This window comes from Benincasa hispida, chromosome 4, assembly GCF_027475165.1.
Source record: "Benincasa hispida cultivar pf3 chromosome 4, pf3_genome.v1.1, whole genome shotgun sequence".
In the NCBI taxonomy this organism is placed as follows: Eukaryota; Viridiplantae; Streptophyta; class Magnoliopsida; order Cucurbitales; family Cucurbitaceae; genus Benincasa; species Benincasa hispida.
The window spans coordinates 15,997,351-16,013,587 of record NC_143481.1 but is presented as its reverse complement, the minus strand read 5'-3'; the positions used below and the strand labels follow the sequence as shown (position 1 = coordinate 16,013,587).

At 38.5% G+C, this 16,237-nt stretch overlaps 2 protein-coding genes across 5 annotated transcripts; one reads left to right on the top strand and one right to left on the bottom strand.

Annotated features, from left to right (window-relative positions):
• The first annotated feature begins 5,239 nt into the window (after positions 1 to 5,239).
• ARO4 (armadillo repeat only 4) lies at positions 5,240 to 7,821 on the top strand. The gene has a single exon (XM_039028717.2). The coding sequence runs from the start codon at positions 5,806 to 5,808 to the stop codon at positions 7,621 to 7,623; it is 1,818 nt and encodes a 605-aa protein (XP_038884645.2). The 5' UTR covers positions 5,240 to 5,805; the 3' UTR covers positions 7,624 to 7,821.
• On the bottom strand, positions 7,682 to 11,744 carry LOC120075381 (F-box family protein). Of its 4 annotated transcripts, none has more exons than XM_039028722.2 (5): positions 10,716 to 11,606; positions 10,242 to 10,375; positions 9,762 to 9,944; positions 9,284 to 9,467; positions 7,682 to 7,909 (listed from the first exon to the last, which is right to left on the bottom strand). In XM_039028722.2, the coding sequence occupies exons 1-4, from the start codon at positions 11,317 to 11,319 to the stop codon at positions 9,300 to 9,302; spliced, it is 1,089 nt and encodes a 362-aa protein (XP_038884650.2). In that variant the 5' UTR covers positions 11,320 to 11,606; the 3' UTR covers positions 7,682 to 7,909; positions 9,284 to 9,299. The 4 variants fall into 4 exon arrangements, with proteins under 4 accessions (XP_038884650.2, XP_038884649.2, XP_038884648.2 ...); XM_039028721.2 differs by lacking the exon at positions 7,682 to 7,909 and adding an exon at positions 8,442 to 8,499; XM_039028720.2 differs by lacking the exon at positions 7,682 to 7,909 and adding an exon at positions 8,569 to 8,732.
• Between the last annotated feature and the right edge of the window lie 4,493 nt (positions 11,745 to 16,237).

The following is a 16,237-nucleotide window of genomic DNA, read 5'->3' as shown; positions in this document are numbered from 1 at the left end:
GCAAAAAAAATACATCAAATGCAATCATAAATGCTACTATCTCGGGTGCATATTATCGTAAATACTTTTCATAAAGGACATACCTGGCGACGACAAAGAACCTGTTATAGGCCAAAAGGAACAACCTGGACTTACATAGTAAGTCAGTCTACAGAACCCCGAAACACAGGCTCTGATACCAACTGTAACACCCCACCTCCTAGGACTACCAAAAAGGGGATCGTTATTGCATGCATGCATAAATATTCGCATTGAGGAAAATAAAGTAAAAATAAAATAGAATAATCATGATTTTGAACTGCTTTAAGTATATAAGGAAATGTTCTGTCATTATCTCAAGATCTTAAATCGTTCACCCGGGCACCCTTTTTAACATGAAATAAATTATATATAAAGAAAATTATAATAAAATCATAAATGTAATCAAAACAAAAGATGAGAAAATATAAAGGGTCAAATGCGGAAGCGAATTCTAGTTCCTTTGGCACTGTCACGGATTCCTCTTGTCAGTCGCCCGAGTATCCTTGCCCTTACCTGAAAAAAGAAATAAAGATAAATGTTGAGTATAAAATACTCAGTAAGTGATCCCATTACCGGGATCAGGCTATGCATCCACGAGCAAAGAAAGATAGCTCGTGGCTCATACAGCTACATCGGTTTTTGATGATGAAAGGAAAACCAAACGACGTACTATCTTGCCTTGAAACACATGTCTAGCGGCCCATAAGCACACCGTCAAACATGAAAATAACATGAACATGAACCCGTCGACTCACGCATGTCTAGCGGCCCGTAGACACACCGTCAAACATAGAAATAACATGAACGTAAACTTGTCGGCTCACGCATGTCTAGTGGCATGTAGCTCACCGTCAAACATGACAATAACATGAACGTAAACCTGTTGGCTCACGCATGTCTAACGGCCCGTAGGCACGTCGTCAAACATGAAACATGAAAAAAAGTAACATGAACGTAAACCTGTCGGCTCACGCATGTCTAGCAGTCCGTAGGCACACCGTCAAACATGGAAAAATAACATGAACATGAACCTTTCGACTCACGCATGTCTAGCGGCCCGTAGGTACACCGTCAAACATAAAACTAGACCCGTAGATCCTCTAAAATAAAATATGCGTCAAGGCGAGACAGTAAACCGCTCTTCTGGTCTATTCATGCATCACATACATAATATCAGTACTGATTAGAAATTCGAACATGCTCATAATACTTATAACTGTCATGCAACAAGTAAAACATAATGACAAAAATCATGCTTAAGAGTCCACTAAGCAACTTTATAGGTCTAGTCTAGGCCACCTGGCATGAAGGCACTGGTAATAGTACCATTTACCTCAACTTGGTCTCAAAAGTCTGCACAAATAACTCCTTAATACCCTTGGATAAAACATAAATCAATCCTATCACATTAACCACAAGTTTAGTTTAGCAACTATGGTCTAGGAAGTGAGTCAAAGATTAAATAAATCCTCGGGGTCCAAGTCCAAAGGATAACCAACCAACTTACCCAAAACTTATCCAACTCCAAAAATTTTCCGTCGAATAGAATGGTCTCTTCCTTGATAGCAACGCCCCAAAATCTTCCAAAATCCTAATCCTGAAAGTCGACACAATGGATAATAACCAAAACTGTTTCCAACACAAAGTGACACTCCAAAAACTCAAAAACCCAACCCTTGCCCAAAATAAACCAACTCTTACCCAACTCAAGATTTGCAAGAATAGGTAGTGGCAGTTGAAAGCGTCGACTTGTGGCTGGGCGCGGCGGCAGAAATGGGGTTAAACGGCTGGGCGCAGCGGCAGAAGGGGGTCTGCATGGCGAAACGACTTGGGCGCGGTGACTCGCGATCAGCCCGACGATCCAGACACCGGAAGAGGTAGCGGCGGACGAACGGTGGGGCTCTTCGCGACAACAAGGATGGCGCTGGCGATGCAACTGTTGAATTTTATGTCCTAAAACTCGTAGTTTGTAAATTAATAAATATATTCTGTTTTTTTTTCGATAAAATTGTTATTGAAATTATAATCTTGAATCCAATAAACTAAGGTTCTGAGGCTATTTAATGTACTTTGAACTTTATGTAGTGACATAAAGGTGGATCAAGTTCAAATATATAGCCAAAATGATCCATAGTATTTGAATAAGATTGGGCGCCTTATTCTGGGAATACTATAGATGCGGCCCATTTTGTAGTTAGTACAAACGATGTGATCCTAAATCGTTCATGTAGAGACATGAAAGTGGGGGCATCCTATGTAAAGAATTTACATAAGGCTGAACCATGAAATAGTTAATTTTTATGTTCTAAACACCATTTTATGTATAAACCTGACTATTTCGTTAATTGATAACCTAGGTAACTTAATCTTAATCCTGAACTAACTATGAACTCCTGTTCACTCGAAATCATCCTTAGATCTACATAGGTGAGGGCAGCTCATTATCGCTGGCCCAATAAGCCTCCCATTTCAGGGGTAAGATCAGGTGGATAGTTGGGAACATAGGGTGCAAGATGGAATTCACTCCTACCCATTATAGGGATAGTAGATAGATTGTTTCCTTTAGTAATAAATCCAAGTCTTGAACAAGGGGCCCCACCCTCTCCTTGACCTGAGAAGGGTTCGGTTTATAGGTTGGACCTTAAACCAATTGTTCATTCGAGGATCAGTGGAACTTAAGAAACAAGATGTAGTCTTGGGGGTAAAACAGTTTTTATGACCCAGCCGAGATTACGAACAACCTGTGAAGATTAGCTTACTAATCATGGTTATATCAAATGGACACAAATATATCTATAGTGAGTGGAGTGCAACTACGGGACTATAGTGAAATGACCCGTGAGTTAACGAATGTTGACTAGCTCCATCTAAAGAGTTTAGCCAGCTAATCTCGGATCGTTGGAGCCCATGATCTATAGGTCCATTAAGTTCCCCTACTAGCTCATATGGAATAAACTTAGAACAGTATGATAGAATAATTTGAATTGTTCGAATTAGGTGAAGAGAGAGAAACCGACAAGTATATGTGATATAGTGGTCGATTTTTCAGTTTAGAGATACAGCTTTAATATTTAAATATGATTTAAATATCAAGACTATGAATACGTTCATATTCGGAAGCTCGGAAATAATGGAAATGGTCAAAGATGTAAAAAGTCAAAGAGTTGACATTTAACTTTGAAAAGTCAAACTTTGACCTACCTTATATTCAAATGTGATTTGAATTTCGAGAAAATGAATGCAGATTCATGCTCGGGAGGTCAAAATTAGTCAACACGAAAAAATCATAAAAAATCAAAATGTTGACTTTTTGGTCAAAGTTTGACATTGACAAAATGACTATTTTGCCCTTTGACTAAAGTTAGTGGGAAAATCCAAACTTTTGTTGGATAATTCCACTAACAAAATAGTGGGCTAGGTGTTGGCTTATAGTGGAGACATTAAGCCCACTTAGATAGTGGATTCTAGGTATTGAATATTTATGAATTTGTTTCATGCAATTTTACATGGCATTTTTCTATAAATATGGACTTTTCAATTTAGATTAAAAACTTTTGCCACTTTTGCCAAAATAGTTTTCAAAATTGGGCTGAAAAATAAAAACCCAAACCCAACCCAAAATCTATCTTCTAATTCCATCTCTTTCTCTCTCTCGGGTTTCATCCATCGGATCCCACAACCCGATTCTGAGTCCAGAGGATAGTAGGTGAGCTCTAGTGGTGGTCTGTTCGTGTTCGGGAGGAGATAAAAACGTTTCAGGAGCTTCAAAGGTAATTTCTTCAAAAAAAAAAAACCCTAATTAATTAAGTAGGGTTGCATGTTATTTTCTTTTTAATTAAAAGCAATTAAAGTGTAATTAGATCCTTATTCCGCTGTGTATGTCTTGTGTTCCATCAGTGACCGACGGCGGAGCAGCAGGTGGCGACAGCTCTGGTGGCTAGGGTTTGGGTAAAAAAAAGGAAGAAGAAGAGAGGGGGTCACGCGGGGCCTTGAGGAGAGAGAGAAAGAAAATCTATTTTTTTCTTCTTTTTTTTTAACCTTTCCCACAAGTATATATATAAAAGTTTAAACTTTTTCCTTTTCCCTTTAAAAAAACAAATTCCCTAATCCTTTTTCAAAATATATATGCTTATATATATTTTTCTTTTAAAAACTCCAACAAACAAATTTAATTATCTCCATAGATAATCAAATCTCCAAATGCAAGCCAAAATAAAACTCAATTAATTCCAAATAATTAAATTATATTTTAGTTTAGCCAAAAACATAAATCTCATATAATTTATCCAAGTAGTCAACATTAAAAAAAAGTTTAATTACAAAATAAATCAGGATGTTACAATCTCTCTCCCAAGGGTTTGTCTTATTCTTCTATCTTGCTCCTCATAGATCCAAAATGAAATCCACAAGATCTCCTATGCACCAAACCCTCAACTCTAACCTCATGTGCCCATCCTTCTTCCTCTTCCTTCTCCCTTGGTTTCTATCTTCTTCTCAAATCATAGCTTACTTCTTCCACCCAAGGCATACCATGTGTCCTCTTTATCTCCATTTTCCCTCCAAGCATGTGCCCATTTATGCGCCCACATAGCATCTAGGTGTCCAAGCTTCCGTCTATGCGTCCAACCCTTCCCTCTTTAGGGTTTCCTCAACTTGTGGTGTCTTATGTTATCCAACACTTAGCCAATTTTGCTCCCTTAAATGCCCAATGCGCCCATCATGCTTTCCTTATTCTCTTCTATGCTATGAATCTAACTCTTATTCTCATAGCATAGTTGGACACTTAGCCAAAATTTTTACTCCAAACTACTATGCCTCCAACACTTAGAATTTTTCCTTCTTCTAAGACATAGTCTAGGTACTTAGTTAAACTCTTAACTTCCAAAACTTGAACTTTTAGTTCTTCTCTCCATCTAAGGAAATATGTGAGGGCTCGATTTTTACACAAGTTGTTACATGATAAATTTTTTACAAAAATATATATTTTTTAATATTTTGTTCGTTTGTAATGGAAAAGAATACATGAAAATGAGTGTACATCTAAATATTACTCTTATAAATCATTTACATGGGCAGCTTTGTAAGATTAGGAGGAGGAAGTGACCTATTTCTTTTGTTTTGATTATTATTAGTATTTGATCATATTTCTTTAAATTGTTTGAATGCGCTGACGTCATATAGATAAGATGATGGGGGAGGAAGGAATTTTCGAATTTTTCCATACCATGCCAAAGACCTAATGTTTGGTCTTGATGACAATGCAAAAAAAATAAATTAAAATAAATAAAACTATATTTGCAATTACTTGAAGGTTGAAAGTTAAAGCTGCAACTTAACTCAACAGAAACGAAAACTTGGAGGTTCCGTAATCCGTCCAGTTTAATCTTAAACCGTAATTTGATTCGCTTCACCTTCTTAGTTAGCTTCCATTCGGGGCATTAGTAACGTAATCAACAGTTAGATTAGTGATTAGAGGGCATAAGTAAGTTTCACTTTACTCCACTCACGCGCTTCCAGGTGCAGTGAAAACCACGACAGCAGGCCCAATCAGTCCATTACAGGACACACAACACATGGCCATCCCCAGAAGAGAATTGAAGAAGGAATGACTGAACGAAGCGAACACAGACCAAAATTCCCGATTGTCCTCTTCCTTCTTATTATATTCCCTCATTCTGATTCATAACCAAAACTTGAATTGGAAAACCCACCTTGTCACTCTCACTCCCCACTCGCAAGGAATCGGTATTCAGTAGCGTGTTCAAGAGAATTGACGTATTTGAAATGGATTCCCAGGAGAGGCGGATTGAAGAGGAACTGTCCCACCCGATTCTGCTGTCCGAGCGTGTTCGCTCCGCCGTCGACGAAGCCCAGTCCTTCAAACTTGAGTGTGCTGAAGTGGCCAAGCAAGTTGATCGCCTCGCCCAAATGCTCCGAATGGCGGTTCGATTCGCCACCGCGACTCCCGCCGTCTACGAGCGTCCCATCCGTCGGGTGGTTGCCGAGGTTTCCAAGAATCTCGATCGTGCCCTAACCCTAGTACGCAAATGCAAACATCAGAGTGCGCTTCGCCGCGTAATGACGATCACCAGCGTTACTGATTTTCGGAAACTATTCAATCTTCTAGACGCTTCCGTTGGAGACATGAAATGGCTTCTCACTATTTTCGAATGCAATGGAGGCGGTATCGTGCTTTCGCTTCCCCCAATTGCTAGTAATGACCCGATTATTGCTTGGGTTTGGTCCTCTATTGCCTCGATTCAGATGGGTCAATTGCCCGATCGTGTTGAAGGCACCAACGAACTCGCTTCGCTTGCCGCTGATAATGAGAGAAACAAAAACATTATTGTCGATGAAGGGGGAATTCCTCCTCTGCTCAAGCTTTTGAAGGAAGGCCCCTCAGCGGAGGCTCAAATTACGGCCATCAAGGCACTTTATACGCTTGCAAATGATCCAAACAGAGTGAGGACTATTGTTGAAGAGCATGGAGTCCCAATTATAGTGCAGGCTCTTGCAAACTCCCCGATGCTGGTGCAGACACAAGCCGCGAGTTTGGTCGCAAGAATGGCGATTCATGACCCCTTAGCTCAAGAAGATTTTGCACGGGAGAATGTTATTAGACCCCTCGTTACTCTACTGTCGTTCGAGACTTTTATGGATGAAGTGTGTAGACAAAGCATTCATTCCATTGTTCAGATCAACAGGAACCTAGAGAAGAAGGCACTCGATAAAACAATGGAGCACAACCCAAACGCGAAGTCAAACGCTTTGCGTAACATGGAAGGGGGTAGTAGGGCAGGGAACTCCCGAAAAGAGAGGGGAAATGAGAGACCTGAAGTAAAGCATAAGCTGAAAATAAGTTGTGCCGAGGCTCTGTGGTTGCTGGCAAAAGGGAGCGTGTCGAATAGTAGGAGAATTTGTGAGACAAAAGGACTGCTTTGTATGGCAAAGATGGTGGAGACGGAAGAAGGGGAATTGCAGATGAATTGTTTGATGTGTATAATGGAGATAACAGCTGCGGCAGAGTCCAATGCGGACTTGAGGCGTGCAGCGTTCAAGACAAATTCTCCTGCGGCCAAGGCTGTGGTGGGTCAGATGTTGAGATTGATCAATGATTTGGACAACCCAACTCTGCAAATTCCTGCCATAAGATCCATAGGATCGTTGGCTAGGACATTTCCCGCAAGAGAGACACGAGTGATTGGTCCTTTGATTGTGAAACTTGGGAGTAGACATGTAGATGTGGCTGCAGAAGCTGCCATTTCGCTGGGGAAGTTTGTTTGTCCAGAGAATTTTCTTTGCATGGAGCATTCGAGGACAGTAATAGAGTCTAATGGAGTGCCTCTTGTACTGAAGTTACTAAGGGAGAATGAAAGGACTCAAATGTACGGACTGATTCTATTGTGCTATCTTGCACTTCATGCGGGCAGCAGCGAGATTGTGGATCAGGCCAGGGTTTTGACAGTGCTGGAAGGGGCGGATCACACCATGATTGCCTTACACCCAGAGTTGAAAGAGTTGGTGGGAAAGGCAATTGGTCACCTCAATCTGTATCACGCAGGAATGGGAATCCATTCAAAGGGCCACTTGGGTTTGCCTTAAATTTCGAATTGTTTTGGTTTTGTTTGATGAAAGCGGGGTATCGTATGTCTATATCCTCTTAACAAAATGATAATGTTAGATAGAATTGTGTAAATAAAGCTTATACCTTTTTAGCTTTCCATTTTGGTTTGGTTGACGTGAATGGAATAATTAAAAAGATTACGAAGTGGAATACCATTTTTTTCCTCTTTCTTATCATGTTGCTTTGCCTTGAATTGATTTTTGTGGTTTCTCATGTATCTCTGCTGCTGGCTGCTGTTTGATTTGAAACAATTGCCTTCTGATTCTGCAGGACATGAGAAAATAAAGTTGAATGCGTCTGTATAAAGATAAAAACATCAGCCCTATTTTTTTGAAATTGTTTCAAACCCAAATTTCTATTTTTTACGTGCATTATTCATCAGTTAATCCAATTTTGTCTCCACAACCACACATTTACATTGGGATGTCTGCAAATTAAAAGGTATCCACATTTCTGAGACTCGTCTATAAGCTTGTTTTCTAGGATTAATAAAATATCCCTTGCTTTTAGTTTTTAATCCTGGTCGACCCTATATGTCAGTTTGATTCATGTTAATTTAATATTTCATTCTTTCAAGGCCCTACCATCATCTTAATCTAACATTTAAAAAACATCATAATTTGTTTACTAAGTTTTCATATAGAAATTTAATACCCATGGGAATATATGAATTGTATGTTTCTCACCCCATATATAGAACAATCCGGATTGTGGGAGTGCTTATACTTGGAAATGCCTATACTTGGAAATTTATAAAGGCATATGAAAATCGTAGTTTGATGAATTGAACTAGTACTTAGATGATTCCTATCCTTGAGCCTTGTATTCATGCCTGCCTTAATCATGGCCACATCCTACAAATATTGATGATATTCGTAGTTAAGGGATTGTCAACCATGAAATCGTGGGCATTAAAAGGAATATTAAGTAAAACATAGACTTAATTCATATTCAAAGCATGTTTTCCTACGATGAACAAGCTTACAGTCACCATCCAGTGAACATCTTAACCTAAACATTGTTTTCCTCTCTTTTTATACATAAATACATTATTACAATTGTGATGGTTAGGCCTTGAATCTTCAACCTACAAAGAAGATATCAAATGCCTTGATCAGAGAGTTAAATCCTGGCCAAAAATCCTTGATAAATAATCACTGGATAACATGATTAAGTCCAAAGTTATGGCACATAATCACAGAGGAATGCGAATGGAAATAGATCATCAGTATTACTAATGAACGAATATAATCATATCCAGCAGAACCTGAACCACTGAAACTAGCAAATTAGGGAGTGATACATATTATTTGGAAAATGGGAAGGAGCTGCAGAAAACAACCATTATGAAAGAATTCTCTAAATAAGACCAAACAAGAAAGGAATAATCTGATTTTCTGAATGCTTTTGGAGAAAAAGACAAAAACAACCATCTAATAAGTGGAACGAGCAAATTACAACACTTTGAGGCTACTTTTATAGTGAATGACTATCAATATTTTAGGATACAATGGCTACAACAAATAGCATCCAGAGTACTTTTTGTAATAACGTTCCTTCGTTTGTAATATGCGTGAAAATGACCCCAAAAAAAAAATAGAAGAAGAAAGGAAAACAGAAAACCAGAGGTGCACCAACCATTGTGCAAAAGGAGTCAATGAGACGAAGGCAATGCACGCCAGTTATCAGCAACAGACATGACACGATCTCGTGAACTTTGCGAAAGTTGTTGGAGAATTACATTCTTGACATGAGCAGCAGCTCTTTCACCAGAGCGGGTGGCAAGTTCCAAGTAGACTACAGCTTTCATCATGTCCCTTTCCTGCCCAAGTACTTAAATCAGTATCTACATCAATTTCTGTATTCGAAGTCTCCTTTCACTCTTTTGATGGTGGATTAGTCAACCTAAACATTCAGGATCCTTTTTTTTTTTTTTCCTGTTTTCACATTTAATTTTTTCCATTCATATTACAACGCGCAAACCATTACTACAAATCTCATTTAAACAATCTGATTAATGAAACATGACACTGGGGGAAGGGAGTTGTCTAGACACCTAATGCCAAAGCAACGAACATCATTGTAAAAGAAAAGATGATATTTATTTGAAACGTACAGAAAAGAGATGGAGTCCATGCTCAAATTGAGCTTTACTATGCCCACGATCAGCTGCCCGCTTCATCCACTTCTTAGCCTGCTGATGGTTGTGTACCAAGCCTTCCCCGCAAGAATAGCACAGAGAAAGATTGTACATGGCACGGACATATCCTCCTTCGGCGGCTTTAGAAAACCACCTAGCCTTTTTCACGAAAAGGGGGAAAATGAGAAAGAGAAAGGAAAAAGAACTGAAAAGTCTAGCTTTCACTGCAAACTGACGAATGACTAGTTTACAATCTGGAAGAAATAAGGTTATTAAATATCAAAATAATGTAAAGAATAGGTATATTCATAAAAGTTGCCTAGGTCGAAAGAATACACAGCATTACTGGTCAATCGAGCATCAACAAAAGGATTCAAGGGCAACTAATTCAAACATTAACCCTAACCATAATTCTCCCTCGTATGCAAAAGAGATAAGAAGACGGAAATAACATACAGCTTCTTGTACATTCCGATTCACCCCATGACCCTGTTGTAGACACAGAGCAAGTTGGTATTGAGCTCGAATGTTGCCAACCATGGACGCTTGTCGCAACCATTTTACAGCTTCAGTCGGATTTGGTGGTTTTGCTGCACAATCGATAGGACAAAATTATGGAACGGTTGAAAGCGATGAATGTGTTCAACACAGTATCACTACCATTCAATCAGTTATCTACTTACAAAGGAATAAAGAATCCACAGATTATCAAAACAAACACCAGGAGAAATCTACATAATTAGCCAGTGTAGAAGTCGAAGGCCTGCAGCAAGCAACTAATGAAAACATTGCTCCCCATTTTAAATACAACAAAAGATGGATGTATTGAAGCAAGAAAAATCGTTGGCAGTCCGGTGATTAAGCCTGATAATAACAAAAGATTGAAACATAATAGGGAGAACGAAGTGGAATAAGATTGATAATAAATACCGTGCAAAAAGGAGATTCCTAAATTGCACTTGGCAGCAGGGTCGCCTAGGTCGGCAGCCTTTCGGTACAAGGTAATAGCCTCGTCTTTGTTGCCCATCTCCCAATAGAGAAGTCCAGCATCAACCATAGCAAGGGTGGAGCCACGAGCGGCACCCTTGAGAAAGGAATTAAGAGCCTTGTCAGAATTGGGGCGAACCCCACCTCGACCATGCTTGAAGCGCTTACCCCATCGCAGAAATAGCATAGCCTCCCTCAAAGGCCTGAGGGCCTCGAACCAAGCCTTGCAAACAAAGGACGCAGCTCGCAGATTTGGGAGGTTAAAAGAGGCGGCGATTTTGATGAGAACGTCGTAAGGCAAGGCAGAGAAATCCTGGTGAGGTAATAAGGAGGGTCGCACCCAGAAAGGCGATTGAGAGGAGGAAGAGGTAGATGGTGAGGCGTGGACTGTGTCGGCGAGGCTAGTGGACTTGGAATTGGAATTGTAGCGAGAGAAGTCATGAACGTCATCCTCCACCTCAATCGCAGTTTTGCCCTTGAGTTTGGACAGAGAAAAGGAAGAGAAACGAGAGGCATCGGAGCGATCTGGCCAAGTTCTTGGCCTCATAGTTTTTGTTCAGTCCAAGTCGTCCACACCGACGACAGAAAAGAAGAGAATGGGAGTAAGGGAAGCGACAAGGAGAACGGCGGTTTGGTGGTAGACAAACAAATGCTTTTTGACACCAATTGCCAATTGCAGAATGCAGTCCCAATAATTATCAATTCCAATTGCCAACCACCAATTTCCTCTGCCGACCCCTTGACCATAATCTTTGCTTTTCGCTTGTGTGCCCGACCATTTCTTCTTTTCATTTAAATTTATTATCAGTCCAAGCCCACGCCCACGCCCACGCCATCCTTACAAACAAAAACAATGATCAATTTTATATGTAAAACTAAAAGGTAGGTGTGAGTGTGAGATAGAGCTTGGGTGGAGTTTGCAAAACCTGGTCCGACCCCACCGAATTCAGATTTGAATCAAACAACCTCCCCAATACTCTCTTCTTCCTCCCAAACACGAAATACCCCCACAAAGTTTATTATTTCTTTTTCTTTTTCTTTTTTTTTTAACTATCTGGCTTCCTAAGACTTATACCAAGTTGTTACTACATGTATGCATACATCTCAAAACTACCATTTTATAAATTGGCTAAAGAAAAATTGTATTGGATAGCAATACAAAAATAGGGTTTAGCAATTATGACTCTCACCTTTTAAACTTTTCAAATATGACAAATATCAAATTCGTTTGAGATATTTTCTATTTTGAAATTTTTATTATTTCCAAACTACCTCTGTTTTTTTCCCTTCAACGCATGTGTCCTCTTCTTTCTTAGTTTCCTTCTTTTCCATTTCTGAAGCTCATTTTACCCCTGATTTTTTTTTCTTCATGCGTGTGTTCTGTGTCTTCTTTCTTAATTTCTTTCTTTTCTCTCTGTGAAGCTCATTTGAATAGGTACTTCTGTAGATTTCAATCAGTTAGTCGAAATCGGTAAGGTCTATTTCTTCTTCTTCTTCTTCTTCTTCTTCTTCCTTTTTTTTTTGTTTAGTAATTGTTCTTGTTTATGCATTCAGTTCGATTTGTGGATTCAATTTTGTCCTAAATTGTTAGATTTTGATTTCTTCCTTGTGATTTTTAGGATTCGATTTTTCTTGTTTCGATCGTTTTGTTTTATTTTCTCTGGTTTTGAAGTTAAAGTACTGCAATTAACCATCCACAATTTCTTGTTCTTGTTCTTCTTTACTTAGTGTTTGATTGTTCTCTGTTTTTTTCAATGTGAATTTTAGAGTTGATTTTGATGTCAGATGTTCTTGACATTGATTTTGTTCTATTTTTTTCGTTGGTTCTATTTTTCTTTTATATAGTATATTAGTGACGTGCTATACTTATATCACATGTATTAGTGAATTAATATACTTACTTTGAAATTGAGTTATAACTGATTTTAATTTTTATATCTTTGTTGTTTGTTGTAGTTATGGTTAATCTTCCAGTAATAGTGGTCAATTGGATGACAGAAAGTGTTATATGGATTATAAAACTATTTGTGTTTTAGTTCATAGAGGGATGCTATTTGATTCTTTTGTTACCTTGATACGTAAAGAACTTCAGATTAAATCATCTATTGAACTTTCAGTTTTCTTGGACATAGGTAGTAATAGTGTTCAACATGTTCTTAAGATTGTTGAAGATAAAGATGTTTCTTAGTTTTTAACATTGGTTAAGGACCAATATACCAAATATCCTTTAGTCGATCATGTTATAAATACGGTTTTGGATGTTTCAATTGGTGGTTCTTCTTCTTCTTCCATAGTTGAGGCTGATTTAGGAAGTGAATTAAGGGTTTTTAAAGATATTCATATTAGCAATATTAAAAATGAGTTTCCTTTTAAGGAGAATGATTTGTTTTGTAGTAAAGAGATTTTGTTGAAGTCATTCCATTTTATAACTGTCACACTCCCTTCCCAGTTTACCCTCTTAAACCATAAGAGGATATGACGGTAGTAGTAACCAACCTAGGTGCCAGCACTTACTGCTTAACTTAAGTGAACCTGCTTTAACCTGAGTATGCAACGACTTGGCACAAAACACATCCATAAAACTAAACAGTGCAAGTCTTAATTATAGTTCTGAAACAAACATATGTCCAATGAAGTAAGATGGCCAAAATAAACATGTATCCCAAAAGAAAATAAGTTTCACAAGTCCCCGACTCCTTTCCAAATGTGTGTACATCAAAACAAGTTTAATCTAAGATTAACACATATTGCATACTCTTCAGTCCAACGCATAGCCATCAACGCATATCAAAAGAGATTTCATTTCCCTCTCACCATGCGTCAAAGACATTAAACGAGTCCCATGAACATTATACCACTACTGAAAAGGAGATGTTGGCGGTAATGTTCGGTATTGAGAAGTTCAGAGCATATTTGATTGGTGCGACAGCAACAATCTACACGGACCACTCCACTATCAAGTTTCTGATGGTAAAAAAGGACACAAAACCAAGGCTGATTAGATGGGTACTGCTATTACAAGAATTTGATGTAGAGGTCAAAGACAGAGAGGGAACTGAGAATCAAGTGGCCGATCATCTGTCAAGGCTGGAAAATAAGGAAATATAGGAAAAACAAGTTGAAATCAGAGATGCGTTCCCTGATGAACGCCTACTTAAAATTGAAGACAGGGAACCATGGTATGCTGACTTTGTTAATTATTTAACCATAAAACAGTTCCCTGAGCACTTCAATGCACAATAAAAGAAACGACTTATTCATGACAGCAAGTTTTATTTCTGGGATGAACCGTTTCTCTACAAGCAAGGTCTTGACTCCATTATGCGTCGATGTGTTCTAAAAGTTGAAACACAATGCATCTTGGCTGGATGTCCTGACTTCACCTTATGGGGGTCATTTCGAAGGACAAAGAACTGCTGCAAAGGTTCTTTAAAATGGGTATTTCTAGCCCACCCTTTTTAAGGACGATATGGAGTACGTGCTGAAATGTGATCCCTGTCAACGCACTGAAATATTTCTTCAAGGGATGCTATGCCTCTGAACAACATACTGGAAGTTGAGTTGTTCGACGTATGGGCCATAGATTTCATGGGACCTTTCCCTCTATCTTGCGGACAATAATACATCTTGTTAGCAGTCGATTATGTATCAAAGTGGGTCGAGGATGTAGTGTGTGCCAAGATGATGCGGCAACCATTTCAAAATTTCTTACCAGAAACATTTTCATGCGCTTTGGAACACCTAAGGCGCTGATAAGTGACGAAGGTACACATTTTATTAACTGTATCATTTCTAAATTACTTGCTAAATATCGCACCTCATAATTCTTATCAATATTAATGCATATTCTACTCATCAATTCTCATAATTCTAAATAAAATGCTACAATAGCTTGTATTTCTACAAACTATCACACCCCCAAATTTAGAATCATGTTTGTCCTCAAGCATGCCTCATACTAAGGAAATTCGAAACTTGCCCTCTGACTCTTCTTTTGTGTTGATCAACCTCTCAAAATATAAGTCACTTGTACCTCTATCCTCAGCAGCACTCTCCTCAAACTTAGCCACTTCTTCTAAGAGATATTTTCTAAGTTAATTCTGGCAAGCCTCTGCTCAAAACTTTTTACTCATCGCAGACAACTTTTCTTTTAGCTTTTTACAATGCGATCGTTCAATACAATTCAAGGCTTTGCGATTCATTATTAGATTGAGGCATTGAACCTGGTTACATTCTTCGTTTTGGCTTGCCCCTATGGGTGTCATGCGGGCATCCAACTTCGGTTGCGTGCCATATTCAACTCAATTCTTGTCTTAGCTAATTTTAGCTTGCGCCAGACATTGAAGTTGTTATTATGCGTTGATTCTGGTCACCTACTTGCGTTTTGGCTTACCTGCACGAGTGTCATGCGAAGTATCCAACTATGGGTAGGTACCTTTCACAATTTAACTCTTATCAGCTTGGGTTTCCCCTTTGCGTTAACAGTAGAGTTTTATTATGATGATTTTTTTTTAATAATCATCGCAATGTTTATAATGATCGCATTTGCTCGGACCGCTCCTACCCCCAAATTTAGAGAGCGGCAAGGTCTTTTCCAAAAAGCTAAAGACAAAATTATTCCAAGATGCGGTGAAAGAGGTTTGAGCAGAGGTTTGCACATAATAAACTTAAGACTGTCAAACTTTGAAGAACGGGGGAATGTGATTATAAATGTGATTGTCAATAAGAATCGACTAAGTGTCATTCCCAATCTCACCTCTTGTCAACTTGAAGTTTTCTTTTATAAAGTGTTGACAGAGGAGTTCGCTTATTACGTCCAAAACTTTTTTTTTTTTTTTTGGTCGGAAACACATCAACTCGAACCTCCCCTACCCCCGAAATTTTGGAGATCAGCAAGGTCCTCATTGCTGAAAGAGAATTATAAAAAAAATTCTTTGAGAATTTCAAAAGGAGGTTTGAGTTGAGGCTTGCACGCGTTAGAGATAAAACATATGCTTGATTTTTTTGATAAGCTCAAACTTGATTTTTCTTAATGCTAACTCTAGACTTAGAAGTTTTACATTGGTAATATCATCAAGGTATTTAGTTAGAGCACAAGATAAGAAAACAATCAAAGAATTAAGAAAGGTATACACAGAACAAACGCAAGGATGAAAAATGAAATGTCTCATTCAATACTTAAAATAAATGCATTGGGATACTTTATACAAAACTAACTTCTACAAAAGATTAATTAAAATTCATAAAACAAAAATAACACCCCTAAATTTCTATTGTGCTGGTGCATCATCCCTGCATTCAAGTCTAGGGTCTTCATTCATGAAGCATAAAGGGTTGATCAGGTGGGTAGGTAGAGGGGGTAAGGCAAACATCCCCATCAGAACTTGGTTAATGTATTGCGTCATGAAATTGAACTGGTCCTGCATTCTCTGCTTTTGTTGCCGCATATAATCCCTTAGTACCAC

Excerpts from the sequence above, each read along its gene's own strand:
- ARO4 (XM_039028717.2), top strand. The coding sequence starts at position 5,806 with ATGGATTCCCAGGAGAGGCGGATTGAAGAGGAACTGTCCCACCCGATT.
- LOC120075381 (XM_039028719.2), bottom strand. The coding sequence starts at position 11,319 with ATGAGGCCAAGAACTTGGCCAGATCGCTCCGATGCCTCTCGTTTCTCT. Across the intron at positions 10,376-10,715 it reads AGGAATCTCCTTTTTGCACG|CAAAACCACCAAATCCGACT; the intron begins GTATTTATTATC and ends TCGATTGTGCAG. Across the intron at positions 9,468-9,761 it reads ATGGACTCCATCTCTTTTCT|GAAAGGGACATGATGAAAGC; the intron begins GTACGTTTCAAA and ends GTACTTGGGCAG.